The following is a 24,993-nucleotide window of genomic DNA, read 5'->3' on the forward strand; positions in this document are numbered from 1 at the left end:
ATGCAGACTTGACATCCCACTTAGAACCTACGTGCTGTTACATCATCCAGTCCAAGTTCTATCACAGTGGTACACACTGAATGAAGTGTGGGCCTCAGCAGCTGTTGTTACACATGAACAGAGTTCAGGAGAGCAGCAGCAGCTTCACTCTGGATCTTCCAGCTGTTCAAAGCAGGTTTCAATGGATCTGATGTGTTGTCATAGTAACAAATCCTAAAATACAAACTTCAAAAGATTATTGAAGACCTCATGTGATGTCATATCTGAAGACCCAGGTTAGTTGAATAAATCCAACTTGCTGTACCTGGCTCAAATCCTGCTAACCTGGATTAAGTAAATGAAGCTTCAAATCAGGATCTGATCCTTCAAACTGATCCAGGTTCATTTGATCTACTCTTATTGAGCAACGTTAATCTATCAAACAGAGGTTTGAATTATTAATCTGGAATAACAGCACGTTTGTTTTGTACTCTTCATTCACAGAACATCTGCAAGTGTTCTGTGATGAATTTAAAGCACAGGAACCAAGGTAATAATTCTGTGTAATGAAACTGTTCCTCTTAAAGCTGATTAATTATGTCAGGATCCTTATGGTAGAATTCAAACTAACAGGATTATTTTCTAATAAGACCATCTTTATAGAGTGCTAATCATTTCTGACTAGCATTGCAATATTCAGAGAATTTTCAAAGTTGGAAACTTTCCATGGGAATTAACAGGAATAAACCGGGAGTTTACAAAATTGAAGGTTGGCCATTAACAGGGAACTTAAATTGGGGAAAATATATTTGATCATAATCCTGACTAAAACAACCAGACTTCATGCAGGTCCACTTGAATATCTGCTGTTCCTCAGTCACATGCACATAGCACACTGCTTACTGCAGGGCTATTGCGGCCACGCCCCCTTCCTGCACAGGTGATTTCTGTACCTGGACCACACTTTAGAGCCCAGAGCACACAGAGACTATTGAAGACACACATTTGAGCTCGTGGACTACATGATATTGTTCAATAAAGTAATTCAAACTTGATAAAGTTCTACTGACAAATAAATCTGTTGAAATGTTTTTTAATTGTTTTATTTTGCATGTCTGCTTATGACAAAACTAAATGTTTAGATATGATACACTTTGTTTAGATTACCCTCAATTTACAGTTAATTCACATAAATTTCCATAATGCCCACAGAGGTTCCAATTTGGAATATTTCCAAAATTTCCTAGCTTAACTTCCCACTTCCCGTCTTACATTGATTTTGTTGAAAGAGGCTGGATTAGATTCTTCAGACAGAATAAGAGTCAGGAAGCGTTGTCACGGTGTTGAGTATTTATTCAAAGATGGTTGAGGAGAGAATGCATATCTCACATGTTGGCATGTACAGATGAAAGTGAGAGTGAAGAAAAAAAATGAGGCTCTCCCCACAACATCATAGACATACACGTATAAACAAACACACACACACACACACACACACACACAAGCAAATGCATCATAAATCGTTTTCATTCATTTCACTGTAACTTACTTCATTTTAAATAATTAAGTGCTGTTGTCTGAACTCGTCTACTCTTAGTGGACCAATGAAATGAAAGATGACCGTCAGTGCAGCAGGGAGTCTGTCCAGGCACACTGATCTTCTGTTCATTTGTTTAGTATGAAAAACTTCAGCTGAGCAAATTCTGTCACTGTACGACAGAGTGACCAGGAAACTGTTTCCAAATATTACAGTTCAAATTCTCAAAAGTCTGACTTCATTCCAATTCTTAATGTCATATATTAAGAGTATCTTTCTCAAATCATCATTTTGTTCTCAAAAATTCTGACTATCCCAGCATAACTTTATTAGAACTGAAAATCAAAACTTTTTTTTTCTTTGTGAGTTTTTCCTCAAAACCTTCCTTCTTAACATATATACATATAATTCACCTTACTGTCAAAATATTTTACTTTATTCTCAAAAGCTCACTTTTGTTTAAGCTGCAGAGGGTAACTTTTATCATTGATAAATAAATAAAAAGAAATTAAAAAATGAAACTTGGTTGGTATCTGAGGACCTCAAGACTCGACAATCAACTATCTTTCTCACTTCTGATTGGTTGTTCTTGCATCCGGAGCCAGAACATGGATCTCAGGTGCCGCTGTTTGGGCAGTTTGAAGGTTCTGACCTGCAGCTGTAACAGTGGCTCTGACACTCTGTCGTACTCTAGCATCACCTGTCCATCCAAAGCTGACACGTGTACCCAGCGTGTTCACACGTCAACAAGCCTCTGTGTTCCTAAAAGATCACGGATGATGAAATGGTCGTTGATGAAAACAGAATCCCTGAGTTACATTTTTCCAGGTGAACAGGTGACATTTCATGGCCGGCTGTTGGGGAGTTCTCTTGTTGCATACACTTCGCACAGTGAATGGAGAAAATGAAAAAAGTAAAAGTCCAATGAGCCAGCTGTTCTCCAGCTGTTAGAAAACCACATCTTGAGTGAAGTAGAAAAACTGGACATAATTACAAAGACGTTTGTAGAAACCAGGGTGCATAAAAGTGCTTGTATAAAGGAAAAATAATCTATTTTTTCATATATTTACATATTCTTTCTTTCTGTGTGCAGCTTTAGCTCAAATGAGTTCTAGATGATGAAGAGGATGCAGGCCGGTGTAGCAAACGATGCAGACTGACAGAGATAACATATCTCATTATAAAGGATGAGAGAGGAGGCCGTCCTTCTCCTCCGCTGTAAACAAAGAATTAAATATTAAAGAAATGAACTCACTGAACTGCATGCTGGCATTCATTGTCTTCAGCAATAACATGGAACACAGTCTCATTTAACGGGCTGTACAGACCCATGGCTGGCTTTAGTACTTTTTTTGGGGGGGGGGGCAAAAGTGCTGCGTTGTCTTCCGACACGTGATCGTAAAACTAATTCACCTCGGCCTCGCCGAACACTCGGTTTCTAACCTTCCTGAGAGCGAAAGACTCTGGCCCCCCCAACCAGAAACAAGTCCTGGGTCCCCCTCCTGGATCTGAAAGTTACACCGCACATACAGTGACTACAAATCTGCCGCTCAGGAGTTAAAAAACAAACGTCCACACACTCATGGAGGAGTTGAATGTCTAAAGCCTGGTTTCACTGTGAGGTCAGAGCAGAAAGTGCTGAAGCCAAATTTGCGTGTCAAGACAGGCGAAGCGCTCGCTGACACAGAGATGACTGCTCTCTGCAGAGCTAACCGCTAACATACTGTTAGCCTAGCTCTCAAATGTCACTGTCACAGATGCTGATTGATGTGAGTAAGGAGAACAGAGCAGGTCCTCAGTGACACGGATGGTGTGCATGAGGCTTTAGTTTAATGAGTGGCTGGACTTTCCACTTCTACCTGCCACTGATGTCACAGCACGACTCTCAGATCCAGACTTAAAGGGGACAATAGAGAAATTGTAAAGCTGGGTCTTCTCTAACCATTCTGAGCACGGCTCACCAGCAGCTGCACTCTGACCCTGTCTGACAAACACTCGAATTCCTCTTCAAAGAAGGTGGAGGGCCACGTGAGGAGCAACGGACGGAAGCCCTTTCTAAGTGCCAAAGTTAGCCGGAGTGGGGGCCAGCTCGGTGTGTCCGTGGTCCTGGGAGGAGAAGCAGTCGTCAGAGTGGATGAAGTGCAGGGCAGTCTGGTTGTAGCTCAGCAGGGCCTGCTGCTTCTCCTCTGGGCTGTAATACAGCGAGTGGGGGTGTACCTGCTGGATGTGCCTCTTGATGGTGCTGACCTTCAGTGTGGCCAGAGTGGCTCCGCACACCATGCAGATGAGGCCGTGTCTGCGGCAGTCGTAATCCATCAGGTACTCCATCCGCCAGCGCACCTGGTAGTTCCTGCGCTGGTCCTTCCCCGGGTAGTGGCCGTGACGGGAGGGCGTGCCCACAGCGCCGCTGTCCCTCGCTTTACCCTTACCTCCGCTCACACCCTCCTCCTTCTTCTCTTTTTTGCTGGGTGTTCTGACGTCAGGCGAGGCGTCCTCAACCGTCTCTCCTGAGGTGTTTAGGACATCGGCTACGCCGCTCGGGTTGATTTCTGCTAAAACAATCAGATGGAGTGAGTCAGTGGGAGGCTGCGGCTGAATCAAACCAGCTTACTCAAAGCTGCTTCGTCATTCCTGTATGTTAAAGCATCAGGATAAATCACCAACTGAGACTTTAAATGTTGTCAGAGATGAACACGAGCTAAAGTTTAATAGCAACTGTGCATTTTTTATACAGGATTCAAATGCCCAAATAAAAGTGTGTATTTCTAAACGGCTGGGTCTGTGTGGATTCAGCAGAGTCATGTCACACTCACACTCTGCTGTGAGTCTGTCTGTAGCAGGTTTAATTCACATATTACTTCCATTAGTCTCATGCCCTGCTCGCTTCACCCTCCCATGGTGGTCATAAAACGCATGGAAAATAAAAAAAAGTCCCTCTCTAGAGTCAGTGTTTAGTTTGTCTGTTCTGGGCTTCTGTAGAAACACAGTGCTTCAACATTCTGCACAACCTGCGTGCACAGTCTGTAGATATAAAAGTCTCATTCTAAGGTAATAAAGATTCTTATTTTCAGGCGATCATAGACTAATAAAAACAGAGTTTTGAAGATTATATACTGTAAATAAAACATTAAAAAAAGACGTATGTTATTGCAACATACAACTATGAAGAGTTTTCTGAATGACTTCCAGCTCTGCTTCTTATCAGTCTGACTGCAGACTTTTTAAAATTATCATTTTGGCTTTTAATTTGAAAGAAAAGTCCAGGAAGTGTCATTTATTATTGAATTATTATTATTATTTACTATAAGAAGCTTTTAGATAAATGACTGAGAAGAGGATTTCACTTTGAGAGCAGCAGAGTGGTGAATAGTTGAATGATGTTGTGGAAATGTTGAGTTTGTGTTAACAGGAAATAAAAGACGAGCAGATCAGAAATGTGCGCTGTGTCTGCAGCTACAGTCCTCTCACCGTCTTGGACTTGCGTGCCTTCACTGGAGTAATCTTTGGTCCAGGCAGCAGCCATGGCTTCCCTTTCTTGTCGGCTCAGGGTGGTGGTCTCGGGGTGACATTCTTGGATGTGGCGGCGGAAGCTGCTCACCTTGGCTTCGTGCAGGACCTGAGAACACACCATACAGAACATGCCCCGGCCCTGAGGCCCGTAGGCCACCAGGTAGTCGAGGCGGAGCCGCCACGGATTGCCCCCACGCAGCCGCCTCTTCCTGGGCTGGCGGAGGGGTTGGGGTCCCTGTTGTGGAGCTCCGACGCCTCCGTCTTCGCCGATAAGACAAGTGTCCTGAGTTAAAGTGCCATCGCCTTCTGGGTATAAGTCAGTGTTGATCTGGATGGCCTCCACATCCTGAGCGAAGAGGTCCACCCCGCCTTCTTTGGTGTCGGGCTCTGATTTGATTGAGTTTTCTGGCTCTTCTGTGACAGGCAGACAATCAGACAACACAGATTAGAGATAATAAAAGGCAGCGTTGGAAGCTTCAGGAGGGTGACGGGACGTCCAGGCTGCTTGGCTCACCCCGTTACCATGGCAACACTGATCCAGATAAGCAGTTATTAAAAGGGTTGGTGGGTGGATTTGAGCTAGTGACGTCAGACTGATAAGATAAGAAGAATTTATCAAACTACACATGATCTAGTTCTACAGACGTCACACACACACACAGCTCAGTGTGTGTGTGTACAGTGCTGCACTCACCGTGAGTCTGAGCCCAGGCCTGCAGGATGCAGTGCTTCTCCTCGGAGCTGTAGACCAAGGAGTTGGGGTGGGTGTCCAACACGTGGCTCTTGATGTGGTCCAGGTGCAGAGAGGGCAGCTCTCCTCCGCACACCATGCACAGCAGCCGGCCGGCCTCCGCCTCGTACTCCATCAGGAACTCCTGGCGGAACCAGGCGTGCAGCGAGTCGTTCAGGTAGCGCTCCAGGGTCTGTGCAGACGGCCCGGGGAGGTCCTGCCCCTCGACTTCTTCAAGCTGCGGGGCTTCGCCCTCCTCGGAGCGGGGAGACGGAGGTTGCTGTCGCTGCTCCTCCGGTGTCACAGGGTACGGAGGCTCTGCTGTAGAAAGGGTTAAAGGTGCATGTGAGGGAGCGTTGGTGTAACAGACAGTTTGAGCTCCTGTAGTTCACTTTGTCTCTTTGTTACCCTGCAATGTCCACCTGCAGCCACAGAGGTCGCTGTGCAGCAAAGGTTAAACACAAAGAGCACACACACACACACACACACACACACACACACACACACACAGAACATAATGTGTTTATTTATTTCTTTTTTTATGTATGACTTGTTTTGTATTAATCTGACATTAATATAAAATATATATTAATATATTCTGATCTATTCTCTGCCTCCTAACCATCTATTCAAACTGACTCCAGCTGGTGTTCTGGTGTCAGGAGAGGAGGGAGGCAGAGCGCCTGGAGGAGAACCATGCAAATCCACAGAGAACATGCAAAACATGCAACAGCTTTGTTTTCACATACTTTGTTGTCGCCAACCAGCAAATATATTCAGCAAACTGTGTTTACCGCTGAGCCTCAGGGACGCCTCTGACTTCTTTACATAGAGTCAGGTTTCAGTGCTTCATTAGACGACTGTGGAATTAGTAAATAAACCTTTAACCAGCAGGTTGGTCGAGAACTAAGACCAGCATGTCCAGTGTCCAGTTAACAGATAGTACTGGAGTGTACTTATACTGACACAGTGTGTAGATCTCTAGATTATCTGTTTTATTTATGGTTTATCAGGAAATGACAAACTGTAAAATAGCATGAAGAACACCTGAGCATACTGAAAACATGACTGTGTCAGTGTTGGACAGACACTGGAGGACAGAGGACAGATGGGACAACCACACTGAGACATTCATGAGTACTCCAAGTGGACCTGAAATGAGTGGATTATTTATTTTCTTATTAAACTAATGTCTTCTTCCTCTCTGCCTCTGCAGGCACGTTTCAGCTGCCTACTGTCCGTCAGTGGAATAGCGTGCATCAGCAGAAATGTGTGTCTGATAAATTGAGCAATGAGAATTTAAACTCTGGTTCTGTTCTGTCATTTTTAAACAAACAACAGAATGTAGCTGAGCACAGCCCCTCCTGCTCACATCATCCCTGAATGATGACATCACCCTCTCCTCCTCCACACCACCGTGCCAAGACATGAACTCATACTGCCACCAAGTGTGAGATCTAGAAATTCCTACCCACCGGCAGCGTGTTGGTCCGAGTCCAGCTGCTCCTCTTCTTCCTGAGGCGACGGTCCAGCGGCAGAGCTGTACGACCTCTGACCTCCCCCCAGACTCAGGTGGCTCTCCCACCCAGAGCGGATGACCTCCTTGTCAGCGACGCTCCACAGCAGGGAGTCCGGGTGCTTCTGTCGGATGTGCCTCTTGATGGTGCTGAGCTTCAGGGTGGCCAAAGAGCTGCCGCACACCATGCAGATCATCCCGTGCCGCTGGGGGTCAAAGTCCATCAGGTACTCGCTACGCCAGTACTCGTGGTAGTATCGGCGGTGGTCGCGGCCCGGGATCCGACTCAGGCCTGGACGTGACGCCCTCTGGACCCTGGGTTTACGTCCGGAGGGCCCAGGTGCCGGGGAGAGGAGGAGCGGCTGGTCCGGGCCCTCTGTGATGCTCCAGTAGCTGGTGCCTGGAGACCTGACGGGGGTGACCATGCCGGCCTCTGATTCCTCCCCACCGTGGCCATTGGCAAGACCGTCCTCTTCTGACAGGGACAAAAGAGGAGACATGTCAGCGTGGTCTGCTGTCGGTTCACAGATGTTTACTGGAACTAACAATCTTAAAGACACGATCATTAGAGACCTGTTCTCTTCCGACACCGGCTCCATTCTATCTAAAATCTGTGAGCCTCTCTGTGTGATCATGAAGTGTACACAAACATAATGCTAACAGCTGTTTGACATGTGAACCTGCTCATACACAAACATTTCTATATTTGTTTGTTCACCTTTGTAAAGACTGGGACTGTGTCTAACGTTACATCCATGACCTGAAGGAAAGCTATGTTCATTTATACACAACTAACGTATGTCATGTTCAAACTGATGAACGTTTTTGCTTTTCATAAATATACATTCATTCCGAATTTGATGTCTGTAACATGTTTGAAAAAAGTTGATGCAGAGTCAATAAAACATTGGGACACTGTGTCTGAAGCCTCCACAGTCTCATCAGTATCATGATTGGGTAAGAAGTCAGTCCTTCACCTCAGGAAAGAGGAGACATTAAACACTTTGTGAACAGTTTAAGAACGTTTGTCTTAAGTTTGAATGAATTTATGGAGTGCATCATCTACAATGCAGAATATCATTCAAAGATTCAGATAAGTCTCTGCACATAAAGGGCAGTATGCCCGTGACCTTTGACCCCTCAGGCAGCGCTGCATTAAAAGTCCACATGATTGTATATGGGACATCAGTACACGGGCTGCAGGCTGTCCAGACTGTTACCAGGGCAAAGATCCAAAGCCAGCATCTGTGATGGTATGGAGATGCATCAGTGCCCATGGCATGATGGGTAAGTAGTACTAGACCAGACCGGTCTGACATACATGTAAGGGCACCAAACTGTCCAGCAGCGGCCCCTCTGTGGGACAGAGCAGTCAACATGATCCAAGCTCCTTCAGAACGTGCTGCAGGCTTCAAATTCAATAATAAAGTTCATCAGTCTGAACATTAAATATTTTGTTCTGCATTCAACCAAAAGTATTTTTTTTATGTTTTACACAGTGTCACAACTGATTTTGTTATCAAGGTTATAATAAGATCAAGTAAAAAAACATTTCAATAAATGATACATCTGGCATCCAACCAATAAATCTAATTGAATGAGTGTGTATGCTGCAGTAAACACATGTGGGAGTTCATGTAGACACACTTTGACACTAACACAGATATTAAACCTGATCAGCTGATCGGCCTTAGTGTGGAGCTGATTTCACTTTATGCACAGATCACGTGACTGAAATAGATCAGAGAGGAGTACAAATGTTTCATATATCATGAATAATAAAAGAGAGGTTTGGTCCAAATGTAATCCTTTAAGCTGTCATTGTTTGGCTGACAGCTGGAGCTCATAGATTATCCAGTGTGCTCTCTATGAACCCTGCCTCGCTTCTATGCTGTTCAGTTCGTGCTAAATGAGCTGATTCTGGCGCTAATGATCGATTCATGTGTTATTTAGTGCAATAATTCCTATTATTATTGTTTGTTCACAGGCAGGAGTTCCGCCGCTGTCCAGCAGGGGGCGGCGGCGTGCCTCGGTCCGCCTGCCTGCGTGCTGTTGAGCCTTTGTTTATAGGAGCCACAGAGACGGAGGGGCCATGCTGCTCCGCGGCATTGTCCCTGACACGGATTAACTGGCTGCCTGACAATGGCCGTGGCTCTGACAGCCACGCACAGCCACGCTGCGGTGGCAAACACAAGAATAATAACTGCTTTTTTTTTCCTTTACCTCCCAAGTCACTCTCCTCTTGCGTCGCTTCCTCCTCCCCGCTTATTATTAATGAGAGCAGCTCAGCCTGCTCGGCACACCGGAGGTCCACGGGCTCGCTTCCCCCCGTCTCTTTCTCTTCCATCACTGGCCTGGCTGCCGCGTTAATAGTGGCTCGTGTCCCCTCCTTCCTTCACTGTACCGTAGCGCTGAAGCGGGACATGTCACTCTTTAACGACAACACGTTACCGACAGTAACATGTCCACACCGCTCGGCACCGTTCGACACGCATCTGGCAGGCGCTCTATAACGAGCCCATCGCGGAGCAGAGGAGCCCGTGCTGTACGGTGTCCCCCCCCTCCCCGCTCCCCGCACGCGCCCCGCACGGGAGCCAAGTTAACTTTTCATATAATCACACAATCATGAATCCGCGGGCGAACACCGGCCGCTCCTCCGTCCTGTGTGTGTGTCAGCGCCTCAGCGCAGGCCTCCAGTCATGTATTTTAAGGCTCTTGCTTGTCTTCAGGGTGGGGAGCCGGACTAGGGGCCCCTGGGGCTCCTTAAGGGGCTCCTGGGTAAATTTAAAGAGACAGTAGCAGCGTCGACAATGCACACCCACCCCGGGGGGGCGGGGGGCAAACGGAGCAGCGGGCGCTAATGCTGATGATAAGCTGCTAATACTAATGCTGTTGTTCTCCACAAGCATGCGGGGGAGAGGCGCTCCGGTTCGGCAGAGCAGCGGTTAAAACACTAGGCGGGTCCACACCAGGCCCCCCACGAGACCACAGCATCATATTCTGCTGGATTTCTTCTTATTAATTACACTGTGGCTCTGTATGCAACCTGAGTTATTATACAAAGAGCAGGGATCCGTGTGTCTGATTGATCAGTTATTGTTTGATTATTTGTTGTAATGTTCAGTTTGCTTTCAGAGAAAAAACAGCAAATGTTTTCTTATTAAAACTTTAAAATGACGAATGAATTATTTAAATTGCTGCCAACCCCAGTGTCCGTGGACTGATCAATTCAAATAAATCACATTTTATTGAAGTAAATTTCATCCATAAGTCTCAGTTTAAATGATTATTCTCTTTAATAAATTGAAATTTTAAATGAGCCTGTTACCACAAGTAGTATGCTTTCATCACACCTCTCCATTCATATATAGTGATATTAATATGATGATATTTGATCACGTGATCCAACCCTCCTGCTGTTTGTGCACAAACGATCCAGGTCATGTGTAGAAAAAGCCAATAAATCAATGAAGCTTTGTCAGCTGTTCAGAGCTGCTGAACATTTCTTTTATATTTATCTCTTTAGGCTTTATAAACATCTGTGCGTCATCACTGATATTACACATACATTTTATTATGCCTGTATAGATTGATTTATGAGCTGATTGATTGGCTGTGAAATAATAATAATAAATGAGGCTATGTCTGATATTAATAACATTTAAATGAAATTCTTCTTTAATGTGTTGGGACTGAAAAAGAAAGAGGGGGGTAGTCCACACTACACACACACACACACACAAACACACACAGCAAAGCATCCAGGTCCCACATCCTGGTACTTCTCAGCGTTGTCAAGGCAGCCTCAGAGCACGGCTGGCTGGCGGAAAGTAGCTGCTGCAGTGTCCGGGCAGAACAGATCTGTCCTAAAGCGTTCACTCAAAGTGTCCCGGAAAGTTTAAGTGTGAACGGAAAGGTAACGGCTATGCATGTTTTTCTTCCACACGTTCGCAGAGGGCCGCTTCACGGCGGGAAAGGCGCCGCTTTGCCTCGCGTCTTTTAGTCAGGCAGCAGACAGGCGCCCGTCCGCTGTGGACAAGAGCAGGAAGATCTTGTCCATTGTGCAGCCGCGAGAAGACAGCCTTTTTCGGGCTCGGTTTGCGCGCTAAACGCGGTTGTTTTTCACAGCGGCGTCGTGTGTGCGTTGAGCTGGGTCACTTGGGTTCGGTTCCAGTCAAACAGAGGCAGAATAAAGAATAAAAATGGCCCTCGACAGACAGAATTAGTGATAGAAAGGGACAGGTTTAAAGGGACAGTGTCACCCTGCTTCCTTCCGGCTTCCTGTAGCTCACAGTGGAACATACACGCCGTGTTTAGAGCGGCAAAGGTGCCGCCGGTCAACGTTTGCCTTCCTTAATGCACCGTGTGTGTGTCAGGCTAACTGTACGTCGACCTGTGTGTCAGCAGGAAGTCGAACCGTGCGTACATGTGTGCACATAGAGAAGATGGGCGTCTGAGCTTCATGCATTGTCTTTTCATTTGCATTTTAACAAGCGTCACTGGGGACGACAGCTGTGTGTACTGAGTGTACTGCATGTGCTGCTGTACAGCATTAGGACGATGATGGAGGGGAAAGTTGGGAAGGAAAGCACAGGTCTCACACAGGTGAAATGTCAAACTACACCTACCTGCATGGATTGTACTGCTCTGGTCACTTCAGATGGTCTGTCTGTAAATCATGTGGCTTCATCACATGGAAATATGTTTCACGTGATAAACATCTGAAATATTCACATATGTTATGACATATTACGTCCTTTATCCCGTGGATGACATGTAAATGTTGATGATGTGTCTCTGTAGTATTGTTTTCAACACCACAGTTTCAGTTTTTCTTTAAACTCAGAGATGTGCTAACTCAACTATAACTGAGCTGAAATGACTGACAGACAAATTACTCAGCAACATTTCTGTCAATTGGATGATAATCTAACTTAAAATTAGTTGCTTCACCCGTTAAATGTTGGAAACTTTGGTTTGTGCTTTGGGTAATTGTTGCAGATATTTTTCACTATTTCAGAGTATCCTGACAATTTGTAGACTGAATTATTAATCAATTAAAAGTGCAGTGTGTAAGATTTAGCTACATCTTGAAAGAGTCACTATTTAGTTTGTCTGTTCTGGGCTACTGTAGAAACTGTGTTTTAATATGGCAGCCTCCATGAAAGAGGACCCGCTCCCACTGTAGATATTTTAAGCAGCAAACATAAAAAGATTCTTATTTTCAGGTTATTATACATGCTTGAAGTTATAGTTATGAATATTATATTACATGTCTGCCTTATTCTGAAAATAGAGGCCCTCGATCTTACACACTGCACCTTTAATTGAGAAAATCATGAAATCAGTCATGTGAAAATAATTGTTAGTTGCATGAAATGAGGTAGGCGAAACATGTGACTCCTCTCGGTGTAATGCAGACCAATAAAACTCCAGTGTTAGCTAGCCATCCATCCATTTTCTGTAACCATTTATCCTTCAGTGGGGGGCAGGAGCCTATCCCAGTTGGCTTAGGGTGCCAATTCATCACAGGGCACATAGATTCACACAAATGGGCAATTTGGAGTCACCAATTAATCAATTAGGTGCATGTGTTCGGGAGGAATCTGAAGTACCTGGAGAGAAGATGAGGTTCAAACCAGGAACCTTTTTGTTCTGAGGTGACAGTGCTAACCACGGCATCACCCCCACTGCAGACTACAACCTCAGTGATAAAAATCCAGTTGAATTAACATGAATTAACACCTCTCTGTGTCAGTTAGGTAGGAAGGTAGAATCAGGGCAGTTTAATTGGACTGCATTAGATTGTACCTCTAAAAGTGGCAACTGAGTGTACCTGAGAACATGCAGTATTTTCTATCTGCAGGCTGGGATCTTCTTTTCATAGACGAGTTTTATTAAATGTGTCAAGTTGCTTCAAAACAGCTTCATTACAAAATAAAATGCAAATAAGAAATGTTTTCTGTTCTTCAGGACACCCGCATGCCAATGTGATGTCTGAGAAGTTTGACAGCTGCTCAGCCAAGCAAAGACACCTACAGCGCCGTCATAGAGGAGGACAGCATGCGAATTAATGGCAGTGAGGATTCTGGACTGAGGGAGATGAACTGACGACCAGTAACTGTTGGATGAGAACTGATGAGCTGTCGAAGCTGGTGACAGCATGCCAACTGCAAAAAGTAAAGGTGGCTCAATGTCTCACCGTTACCGGCCTGCCTCAGAATATGATGACGCCACCCTCGCCCAAAAGAGAGAATACTGGAAAACCAAGAAACGAGAGCAGCGGGCCCGGCTGTCGGAGCGGAGAAGAAAACCGACACAAGATGGTCGAGGGAAAACGCTGCTACATCGAAATACCCCTGTGATGGTGAATTCCAGTTTATCTGGCTCCTTTGCTGCTTGCTCTCCTTTGCAGAGTAATGATGAGTCATACAATACAGCCAATATCTCTCCTGCATCACAGAGTGGAAATAAAGTTGGGGACAGTTCAAGTGAAGCCACTGAAAGCCAAAAGGAGAGGTGGCTCCAGACAATGAACCTCAACAAGGTCTTGCCTCATTTGCCAGCATCATGTTCCATCTCAGCCAAAGCTGCTGAGGGTGACACAGCCACAGTGAAATGCCTAACAGCAACCGGTGCTGTGAGCAGAGACTTTACCTCACCCACACCCAGTGGAACCCAGCTGAACACCAGTTCCTCAGTGCCTCCAGTCAGTGTGACCAGAATTACCACTGGCAGCTCCGCTATAACAACACCTCAGCCATGTGTGTCTATGCAGGGAGCATCAGTCCCCAAAACGCAACATAAGGCACAAGTTGCATTACATATTCAGCCCAAACTTGTACCCACCAATGTGACCACAGGTATGATTCTTGTGTCTTCTCCATGTGTTCCTGTTTCTGTCAAAACAGAGGGCCAAGCAGTGAACACAGCACCTCAAAGTGGAACAAAGAGTGCCTTGGTCACCTTGCAGAGGGCTAAAGGTGTTAGCAGGTCACAACCTTCCCTGGAGTCTGAGGAGGAGAGAGCAGCCAAGCGCAGAGAGCACTGGAGGATCAAAAAGCGAGAGCAGAGGGCAAAGATGGCAGCTCAAATAGCTAAAGCCAGAGAGAGGACACAGTGCACAGAGATGAAGTTACAGAGGCCAGCAGCACAGAAACCAGGACTTGTAGGCGGCCTCATTCTTCAGCATCCTCAATCTCAGTCGTTTTTGAGAGGAGGAGCCCAGAAGCAGTGTCCTGCTCGAGTCAAAACTTCATTTACACCTGTCAAAAGGGAAAATGATGAGCTGCAAAGTAGGACAGCAAGTTTAGCTACAGTTAACCTGCAAGCAGATCAGATAAAAGTACAGAATCCACATGGGAATAGGACCACACAGACAGGCATCACAGCTGAGCTGCAGAGAAGGCTTCCAAGTTATGTACATCTTTCTAATGTTTCCCGAGGGATTGTGCGATGTAAAACACCCAGACAGAGGTTCATCGAAGCCCAGAAGAATTTCATGATTCAAAGAAATATAAGATGTAAAACCCCATTTCTTGCTTCAGTCTTTGGTTCCAGAAACATCCCCAAAATTGACCCCAACGACACACCTGAGCAGATAATATCCAAACGGCGAGAGTACTGGAGGATTAAAAAGCGCGAACAGCGAGCTAAGCTGTCAATGGAGATGAAGTCTCGGCTGAAGGAGAAGGACTCTCTGATGCGAAGGGTGAAGCGCTACCAGAAAATCCTCGAGGAGATGAGGAGGGCCAGAGCCATGGCACAATCAGCAGGAAGCACCCATACCCACGCCTCTGAGACCATAGGAGGGTTCATCAAAGAGGACGGGACAGTGACCATCAACATTCCCCGGATTGCTCCAAATCACAACAAAAGTGAAGAGGACCTTGATGTAGTTCCTAACAATACCCCCATCACAAAACCTCAGCATCAACCCAATACTAAACGGTTAAGTATCGCACCACTTCGTGTAAATCAGGCCTCCCCTCCACTTCGCCGACCTCAGGTGAAAGTCTCTTTTCCTCTTTCTGAACAGTCCATCAACAAGCCTCCACGACTACTCTCAATCAGACCACCAAGTCAACTTGAAAGCACAACACACTCATTAGCAGTCCAAACAGTAGGTCAACTCACTCTCACTCATCCTCAAAGCCCTCAAAGTTCTGCTTCTGGAGGATCGTCGAACCTCGGTGGCTGTGTCATGAAAATGGCAGTCTCAAGTAGCGCACCGTTGGCGCTCTCTCTGGATCCAGGGCTGACAGAAGAGGAGAGGATGGCAAAGAAGAGGGAGTACTGGAGGATTAAGAAACGTGAGCAGCGAGCAGCTCGTGCTGCTCGACTGAAGCATGGTGCCCTACAAGCCAGGGCCAATGCAGCCTTACAGAGGAGAAGGGCCCAGAAGCAAGCAGCAGGAACCAGTGTACCACTAGGCAGAAGGCTCACTAACCATACAGGAAATGCACAACCTCTGCCCAACAACAGTGTGTCTGTTATGCCACATGTAAGTGAGATAAAACAAGAGAGTGAGTCAATGCCAACAGTTGACCTAAATTCTGAACCAGAACAAGCCATCTGTCCAGATATCAAACCCCCAACCTCCCCAACACAACCTCCAGCGCCTCAGCCAGAGCCTGACCCAGCTCTGAGTGCAGACAGCCAAGCTACCACTCTGCTAGCAGTGGCCTCTATGAAAAAACTCCTGGAGGAGTCACTTAGCACAGTGACTGAGTGTAAAGGTAATCAAACCATTAAAATGGAGTTTGCGGAAGAAGCTCCAGAACCAGAGATGAAGCCACATTTATCTCAGCTCTTTTTTGAAAAGGACAAGGGGGCTCCGAATGCTGCTGACTTGACGTTGGAGATAAAAAGCTGGCAGTCAGATGCTGATGCCTTGGTACCAGTACGTTCACCAAGCCCTCATATTATGGACTCATCACAAATTAACGAGACACTTCCACCTCTTCCTACCTCAGACGAGGTAATTCTGGATCCCACCTGCGACCACTCATCCCAAACCACTTCGAACTTTATAATAAACCCCATGGAAGACTCCGACGGCCCATCCTCACCACACAGAACCCAGAGGCTCTGCACCAAAAAAGCAGGTCATCAAAACAGCTGCTCCCCAGAGCCGCCAAAGCTGCATCACCTACCCATGGATCAGCTCCACCCACAGCAACAGCACTGTGAACAACAATGTCAGGAACCAGAACAATGTCAAAACAGCAGCTTGCCCTCAGCACCAAGATGTGGCAGCTCGGTGACGGAGCATGGTGGTTTGACCAGCCTGCAGCAGAAGAGGGAGTACTGGAAGCTGATGAAGAGGCAGCAGAGGGCCAGAGTAAAGGCAAGGCAGACAGAGAGACAGGGGGGAAGCAACAGTCGGCTTTCCCAGAGAAACATCCAGGTGATGTGTCACATGGGAATAATGTTTAATTTGTACCATCTGCAGCATGTACATGCTGGTACAGTGAGTGGCAGGCTAACAAATAGCCAGTATTGTAAAAAGTAGCTCATAATGAACATGCTTGATAAAGCACTGTTTTGCATTAATTAGGTAGTTTACAAGAAGTAACAACTGAACACCATACGAACACCATTGAATGTCCTGCCCCTTTCCTAGCTAGCCTCTGTTATGTTAGCATTTGAATGAAACCCAATACTGAGGTTTTTAAAAGAAAAAAAATCCTCATTTTTAAGAAGTCTCAAAGTGTGATTGAAGAAGAGTCCATTTGGAAGAGCCAGTTTTTCCAAAGGCTCTCAGCTCTGGTGTATATTTTTAAAACAGTTGGAGCCCATGAAAGTTACTTCTGAAATCTGAATTTTTGAGTAGAACACTAAGCAACCTCATAAGATCCATTTGATGAGATGCACAATGACTAATAGGATATGTTGTAGTTGAATGCTAAACGTATGGTAATAATGTCCTTAGCCTTCATTTAAATGACACGGTATTCACATTTTGCTAGCCAGTGCAGTAGTTGTTAGTCATGCATGGATAGGAATATGGTTTACAAAAACACTGAGGAAGCAGCAGCTAGAAGAGGGTTACAATTTACCAGCTACCAACTATTAACGGATATGAGTGAAAACCTGTGTGGTTTCTGATGTTCACTGCAAAGCATCTAAAATGTGACACTAAGGTTTCAATACATACTATGTAATGAGACACAGTGTTGGGTGAACCTTTAAAATGAACCACCAAAGAAAAAAAATGTAGCAGCATGGGTAAAGTCTGATTTCATAGTTTTAGAACTGAAGATCCACAAAGGTAATTTAGAGACCGTTGTTCTTTGACACTGTTTGAATCATGTGTTTCAGGTGAAGCTAAAGATATCCGTCTATGCTGTGAGACTTTGACTGTTAATGTCAAAGAGTTCAGGCCTTGTAGACATGACTAGTTGCCCTCTCCAGCTGAAACCTGAATCATTAGACCACAAACCTCAGTCTGGCATTTGACACTTGAACAGCAAAAATAGAGGGCAGGGTGACTGAGAGGGGCCTACTTAAAGCTAGGGGCAAACATATGTGCATGTTTCACACACTTTGATGTCTTTAGATGTGTTTAACCGTGAAAAACTGAGATGAATCATTCCTGTTTGTCTTTCAGGCTCCAGGTCTGGTTATCAACACTGTTAATCCTCCAGCAAAACCAGCCCTCCGTCCCAAGCCATCCACTGCTTCTCTGACTGCAGTGAGCAGTATCCCCACGGTCCTGGTCGTTAGCCCGACAACGTGTAATGCTGAACAGTCACCTGACACACTCCAGGTCAAATTGCCCGTCACCAGTGACTCCTGTTCACCCAGAAGTGAGCAGAATGAAGTGAACATTGGGCCTTCACAGATTCAGTCAGACTATCACGGAGCTCCAGTGAGTCAGCAAAAAGCCATGACGGAACCTCAAAAGTGGACGTCTAGAAGCACTGATGTGGACTCAGCTCACTGCCTCCCTACTCTGAAACCCCCAGACAACCCACTGTCCAGCATCAACCTGCAACCCATTGAACCCCCTGGTCAAACTCCAACTCCCACCCTCAGTCCAATAAAAATCCCCTGTGCACAGCCTGAGAGCCCCTCATATATGATGGAATCTCCCAACAAGCTGGCACCTATAAGCACCCTGGTTCCACCAAAACCCATCCCAGGGGAGTCTGAGGAGGACTTCCTGAGGAGGAAACGGGAATACTGGAGGATCAAGAAGAAGGAGCAGAGAGCCAGGAAGGCCATTCAGGATAAAGGAGGAAGTCCAAGGAGAGCATCCAACAACTGGAGGCCCATCCTGCCTGCCCAGGACCTCCAAACACAGGTAACAGACTGCATGGCGGCATTGATGAGCAGTTGTCACCATCAATGGCACCAAACAAAACAGTTCCACCATTAGCAACACTGTCTAAACTCATCCTCCATTGATCTTTTAGTCTTGGTTGATACTGTAAATGCAGACTTACTCACAAGCTTATCTATGTCATGTTAATTCATGAATTCATACCGCTGTTGTTAGGTTATTACAGGGACTGAGCATGACTCATCAATATTAACAGTACATGAGTAAAGACTGATATTTTTGTCCTTCTGGTGAGTAACACAAGATTATTATTACTTTATTCACTTTTTGTTATCTTACTATGTAATCTGTTGCTACCCAACGTGCATATACAGTAAGAAGAAAAACCAGAACTTGGAGACGGTCTGTACAGTGTGACCTCATTCTTTCTCTCTGATTAACCCCCATAGGAATCCGGTCAGTGGCTGAGCTCATCTGAGGAGTCAGAACATCTCATGAGGTGGGAGATTTTATTTATTTATTTATTTTTTGCTCCTATAAAATCAGTTTTGCTCCCAGCTCGATGAGGGTTAATCACAAATGTAACTGCTCTGTCTTTCACAGCACTTTGGTGGACGCTGACCCGGCATCCTTTGAATACCCCAATTACACGGCACCAGTAGAAGGTGAAGTATCAAATGGTAAAATGGTTTAATGTCTTTTTGAATCTAAAGAGTACATGTTAGAGTGCGACATTGGCACAAAACTTTCTCTCTCCACCCTCTTCAGATGAATCTGAGCTTCTGTTCCCTGACTACGAGAACAATAACGGCGATGAAGGTCCCGTCTCGGACAGTGTGTGGAGGAACCACTACCTCATGGACTACGATCCGCTCAACCAGCTGCTGGTGTGCATGGTGTGTGGAGAGCTGCAGTACTCCCACAGCCTGGAGGGAGTGATGGCACACATTGAGGAGGCCCATCCCGACACTCTGACCATGGACCCCGGGGAGCAACAGAGAATACTGGAGGCCTGGGACGAGCAGGTTTCCCAGCGGGAACGCTTCTTCACCAGCCAGCTCCAGCAGCACAGCGGGGCCATGGCAGGTAGAGTATGACTGCCGGGAGAAGACATGTAGAGGAGGCAAGGTGGCTGTTTAAACATGTGGTGGCTCACGAAGTGAAAGGAGCAAGTGAACACTGTTTCCTGCTTGAGGTACGCGCCTTAGTCAGGTTACCTGATGATCACTGCTTTGAGCCTGATTGAATCGACAAGCCATTTTTTGTGACATTTGGGCACAATGCAACAACCTTTAAACACAGTAACATTTGTTTAGCAAGTCATTGTGGTGAGTATTAGGAAACCGCTGCCTATTTGCACATCTAGCAGACACAGAGCAACAGCTAGAGCCGTGTTTGTGTCCGTCTAGTGTTCACACTCTTTTGGTTACATACAGAGTTCCACAGAACCACTTAATGGTTCCCAGATGATGATTACTAATGATTTCAGTGATCCCCCTGACTTTTCTCCCAGAACCAATATCAGACCATATTCATGCTAAGTACAAGAGAGAAAAACAACAGAAGTTTACTTATTCATGCTACCCAGAGACTGAACCATTTTCCTTTGGAGTTTTTTCCAGCACTGGTCTCAGGACCTTTGTTGGATAGCTGGATATTTTATTGCCTGATAGGCAGATGGCTGTAAAATGAGCTCCATAGAGGGATTTCTTCTGAGACAGCAGTGCTTTACTTAGTGGTTCACATTTCCTTCATACTGTTTGATTTGAAGATGAAAAGTAAAGATAATTCTATGTAGCTAAATGATTTTTTTCCCTTTGAAAGTCTTATAAATGATCTCATGACCTCCAAGGTTGGAAACCCATCCTCTAACGCTCCCCTCACACAAGCTGCTGTTAGTCTGTATGGCAGAATCATCAGTGTGTTGTTTGTCCTTCCATGACTTTGCCGTTTTTTCACTGCCAAACTTGTCTGACTTGTTTTTTTGCAGAAGCACACGACAGAGACCGAGTCAACTGAAGACCACGGAGCGGGAGACAACCCCCCCCCCCCCCCCCCCATTTCATTTGTCTTATTTATTTATTGTCATTTTTATTAGTTTACCGTCATAGACAGTCACCTTGAAAGAGAACGCTGTTTAGAGAAGACTCATCCTGAAAAGCAGGTTTACCTCATGAACCACCAGGCTTCTAATGTCTTAATATGAAAGTCTGCATAGACATTTTTATATTGAACCTGCCACAACTGAGATTTTGTGATCATATTGTGATCATAATAAAGTAGTTCAACATCCTTGGAAATAGTCTTTATGCTAAGCTAGGCTAAAAGCATCCTGGACTGAGCCTATCTCTGTGATTAGCAGATGAAACTGAAATTTTAAACCTCAACAACTACAACGATTCAGTGATTTTAAAAACTCTGAAACAGAATTGAGACCTCATCTTATACCTCGTTTCAGTAGTATATCTGATTCTGGTACAGCACGGCTCGGCTCGACTCAGTTGGAACCACCCTATTTTCGGTTTTCCATTGGCAAAGGCTGTGAATAGTACCTGGTACTTTATTTAAAGTTCTGAGAGTTAGAGTTCCAAGTTCAGAGAGGAACTGTTGTTTGTGTTGCATTGAAGATGATGTCTTATCTACATAAAAGCACCTGGTAGCTGAGCTGAGCTGAGCTGTTCAATTTAGTGGAAATGAGGAAACCAGCCTTTAAACAGACTGTAACTTTTGCCTAACAGTGGCCACAAGTAGCAGTTACAGGAGAATACAACAATCTTTTCTCATTACTCGATTCTCTTGAGTCAGATGTTTAATGACATCATTAGGTGAGCTGACTGAGAGCGAGTAGAATGGAACCACAAGCAGAAAATAATAAAGTCCTGCTGTGTTCGTTATTTACTTTTGCGATAAAACCATTCAAATGTTTGTTGATGATGTGGTAAAAAAACAGAGGCCTGTTTGTAACCTCAACACTCCAAAATTCTGATTCAGTCACTGTTTCCAGTGCAAACCACAGGGGAAGAAATAAAATATCTTTAACCTGGGCAGTGAGTTCTATCTTCAAAGATATTCCCAAATTTGCTCAACTGTGAAAAAAAAATGAATTCAAAAATACAATCTGCTGCTGGAGATCAGGGCTAGATTAGTATAAGAATAATGCCTAGATTAGAAAAGTGTGTAGGCCTATTATGTGCGTCTTGGTGACCTACTCTGTGACTATGCTTGCAGGACTAGTTGAATTGTGAACTAGTGAGCTACCTGCTAACTTACTAGCCGGCCACGTTAGCGCCTGGTGATTCTCCAATTTCTCTGCTGATCTGTTCCCCTGGTATTTTGTTCACTATTGTACACCACTTCCACCAAATTATAAAGAAAGTAAAGCATGTTAGCTAACGGTTTATTTAAAGGTCCAGTGTGTAAGATTTGGGGCCTCTATTTTCAGAATAAGACAGACATGGAATATAATATTTATCACTATGTTTTCATGCATGTATTAAAATAAGCTTAAATAGCTTAAAATAAGAATCTTTTTGTTTTTGTTACTTAAAAATTCTCCTTTAACATTCTCAAGTGGGAGCAGGTCCTCTTTTATGGAGGCTGCCATATTTAAAAACCATGTTTCTACAGTAGCCCAGAACAGACAAACTGTTGTTTCTCCTTTACACTAGGAAGGTGAGGGTGATGTGAGGAGATTGCAATTCAGCGATTACAACACTAGATGCAACTAAAGTCTACACACTGGACCTTTTAAAAGACATTTGTTCCACTGTCTCTTCTGTGGAACAACTAACACTGACAGAGGAGGGTTCAATGAAACGGAATTGTTCATCATGACATGCACAACTGTTTGCCCACACAAGTGAATCTACTAATTATGATGATACCTTAATTTTATCTATGGAGTGCTGAGGTTACAGTAACACATGTAGAGAACAGTCACAGTCTTACACTACAATATTCAGATATATCTTGTTTGCTAACATTAGGTCCCATACGTTACTGGTCATACCAGAACAAGTACAATTGTATCAGCAAAACCTGTGAGTGTACTGAGTTGAACAAAAGGGGGTTCAGTTACTCATGAGCATTTCTTTAAACAGGACTGTGTTATTTATTCTTTCAAAAGTTACACAGTCAGACCAATATAGTCCGGAGCCATATTAACATACCTTACCTTATTGAGCGATGAGCAAATTGTTGGATATGTCACCGCTTACAAATGGAGAATTAAACAAACAAACAAATCGAACATTGTTGAACAATTCAACTAATAAATAGAATGATTCTAAAAAGACATTCAAATGTAATGTCAGGTTTTGAAGGGTGTATCACATCAGAGCTGACACATTGATATCTGATAGCTACACTCAAGTATTTCTTGAATTCATTTAAAGGTAGGGGTCTGAGATTCTGTCAATTAGCCACGTCTATAAAATGAAGCCAACGTGGCAGTGTAAAAAAAAACTGCTGTTGAGTCAAGCCTCCATGTTCAAATGTCCAACTTCACAGCAGAAACAAACATGTTTACAGCCTGGTACAAAAAACAGTTTTGGTCATGACAACTGTACTGAGGGTGAATTTTTATAGAACTCACCTGTTCAAATAATATTAAGGCTAAAAAAATGTGAGAAAAAAGTAAGACCGTGGACGCTTTGATTTGATTGTGGCTTGTTTGAGCAACCGGGCTTTATTCAGACCGCCTCAGCTTCACCCATGCTTCACCTCTTTGTCCATTCTTTGAAATAGTGGAGAGGTGGACTCTAACCTAAGGGTGACATCACTGGGACTACATCCATGTTTTACACAGTCTATGGTACTCGTGCACAAGACAAGCAGAGGGGTAGAATTCGGAGGAAAAGGGGGCAGCGGGAGTGAGAGGGATGATAAATCTGGCACATCCTAACGTGTTCAACCCAAATATCAATCTCCAGAATCACTGACTCCACCTTTAAAGGACCTATTAAGCAAGAAAAACAGACAGCACAAGAAGTTTTACATACTGCATACATACTACATCATACTGTAGTGTATTTATCCACGCTGACAGTTGCTGTCAGTTTTGTATAAAGTCTTTTCTGCTCTACTGGCAGGCTTGCATTCAGGTTCAAGACTGTTCTAGACCCTTGTTAGTTATTGGGTTATTGCATGGGCGTCTGGAACTGTTTTTGTATGTGGCACTGCACCATGCTGTTCTTCAAACCCTGAACCTTACATTCATTTCTCAATGACAACTTTTTGAATTGAGACTTTTTTTTACTGTAACTTTGTCACATCTCCTGCAGTTCATGTCATCTTAACCTGTCGTAAGCCATCAAAGCATCCATCGCACTGTAAATACACAAAACACTAAAGTGGTTATGAGATGCCAAATCTTTCTTTGACTGTGCTGTTTCACATTTTTGAGCGGCTTTTATTTATTATTTATTGAATATCCTCTTCTATAATGACGACTGATGATCATTATTCATATCTGTAGATAGTTCCATGGTAGACAAAGTTTCTCATTTGTGTGTATTGAGGATCCAAAGGCTTTCCTGCATGAGTAGTAAATGGATGAACAGTTGTATATCGGAGATGATGGAATGCATTCCCATGTTTTTCCATGACTTTCATTGAGAGTAAAATGCTGAAATAATCTTCTGTTTGAGCACAAAGCTGTGGAGGCCGGCCATGCTCGGAGGAACTGCCTCCACAGCTACAACACAGCGTAAATGGCTTGAAGCCGTTTCACCTTCGGAGAATGTAATTCTGACTTGACTTGTTTACCAGTTCAAAGGGAATGTTTGAATGCCTTTTCAGTAATAAACCTTTTTCTACCTTTGAGTTTGTCCAGAGATCTTCTTTCACACATTAATAATGTGTATTTATTATTGTGTGTTTTAGGACTTATGCAACATGCGTAGCAAACAGATACCATACTGATACTTCCAGTTTCATTTCTTCAGATTCTGAAGCTACCAGTCCTGTACTGTACTGACAGGATGCGGGTCAGGTCTTTTACACTGCACATACTTGTTCATCATTATGAATAATAATGCAAAATGATCGTGGAAGAGAAGATACATTCTCTTTAGCATCACAAAAATTATGGACATGGAAGTAAGTGGTCGAGGATTCTTTCTGTCTAGGTTTAACTTCTGAGAAAGAATGACCATGGCCACTGCAAATACACAACACTGGCTAACTCCACCAACAAAAACCTTTGATTTTACTTGTGAGCTATACAAGCTGAGAGTAAATACTTTATACTGCAAAGATGTCTCTGTAGATGGCCATCCACCATGAAAGTGCTTCTCATGCTGGAATTGCTGGATCTCTGTAGATAACATCATAAAGAGTACAGTCTAGACCTGCTCTGAAATAAAACTGAATAGATGTTACATCAAGTAGACACTTTTTGCATGAACTGAGTTGAGTAACAGATTTTGCTTGTG

The 24,993-nt window shown here is 44.4% G+C and overlaps 2 protein-coding genes across 7 annotated transcripts; one reads left to right on the forward strand and one right to left on the reverse strand.

Moving 5' to 3' along the window:
• Window positions 1-916: 916 nt before the first annotated feature.
• On the reverse strand, window positions 917-10,121 carry zfta (zinc finger translocation associated). Of its 3 annotated transcripts, none has more exons than XM_019273502.2 (5): window positions 9,496-10,121; window positions 7,232-7,747; window positions 5,721-6,074; window positions 4,985-5,440; window positions 917-4,068 (listed from the first exon to the last, which is right to left on the reverse strand). In XM_019273502.2, exons 1-5 carry the CDS (start codon window positions 9,617-9,619, stop codon window positions 3,572-3,574), a joined length of 1,947 nt encoding a protein of 648 aa, XP_019129047.1. In that variant the 5' UTR covers window positions 9,620-10,121; the 3' UTR covers window positions 917-3,571. The 3 variants fall into 3 exon arrangements, with proteins under 3 accessions (XP_019129047.1, XP_019129046.1, XP_010741398.2); XM_019273501.2 differs by having other exon boundaries at window positions 5,721-6,077; window positions 9,496-10,120; XM_010743096.3 differs by having other exon boundaries at window positions 917-4,065; window positions 5,721-6,077; window positions 9,496-10,117.
• A 727-nt stretch (window positions 10,122-10,848) lies between these two features.
• Window positions 10,849-24,380, forward strand: si:dkey-28a3.2 (uncharacterized). Of its 4 annotated transcripts, none has more exons than XM_019273499.2 (7): window positions 10,849-11,188; window positions 13,246-16,621; window positions 17,885-18,580; window positions 19,009-19,058; window positions 19,163-19,239; window positions 19,328-19,645; window positions 20,550-24,380. In XM_019273499.2, the coding sequence occupies exons 2-7, from the start codon at window positions 13,436-13,438 to the stop codon at window positions 20,576-20,578; spliced, it is 4,356 nt and encodes a 1,451-aa protein (XP_019129044.1). In that variant the 5' UTR covers window positions 10,849-11,188; window positions 13,246-13,435; the 3' UTR covers window positions 20,579-24,380. The 4 variants fall into 4 exon arrangements, with proteins under 4 accessions (XP_019129044.1, XP_010741394.1, XP_010741393.1 ...); XM_010743092.3 differs by having other exon boundaries at window positions 10,851-11,877; window positions 13,246-16,681; XM_010743091.3 differs by having other exon boundaries at window positions 10,851-11,188; window positions 13,246-16,681.
• Window positions 24,381-24,993: the final 613 nt, after the last annotated feature.

This window comes from Larimichthys crocea, chromosome XI (genome assembly GCF_000972845.2).
Source record: "Larimichthys crocea isolate SSNF chromosome XI, L_crocea_2.0, whole genome shotgun sequence".
NCBI lineage: Eukaryota > Metazoa > Chordata > Actinopteri > Sciaenidae > Larimichthys > Larimichthys crocea.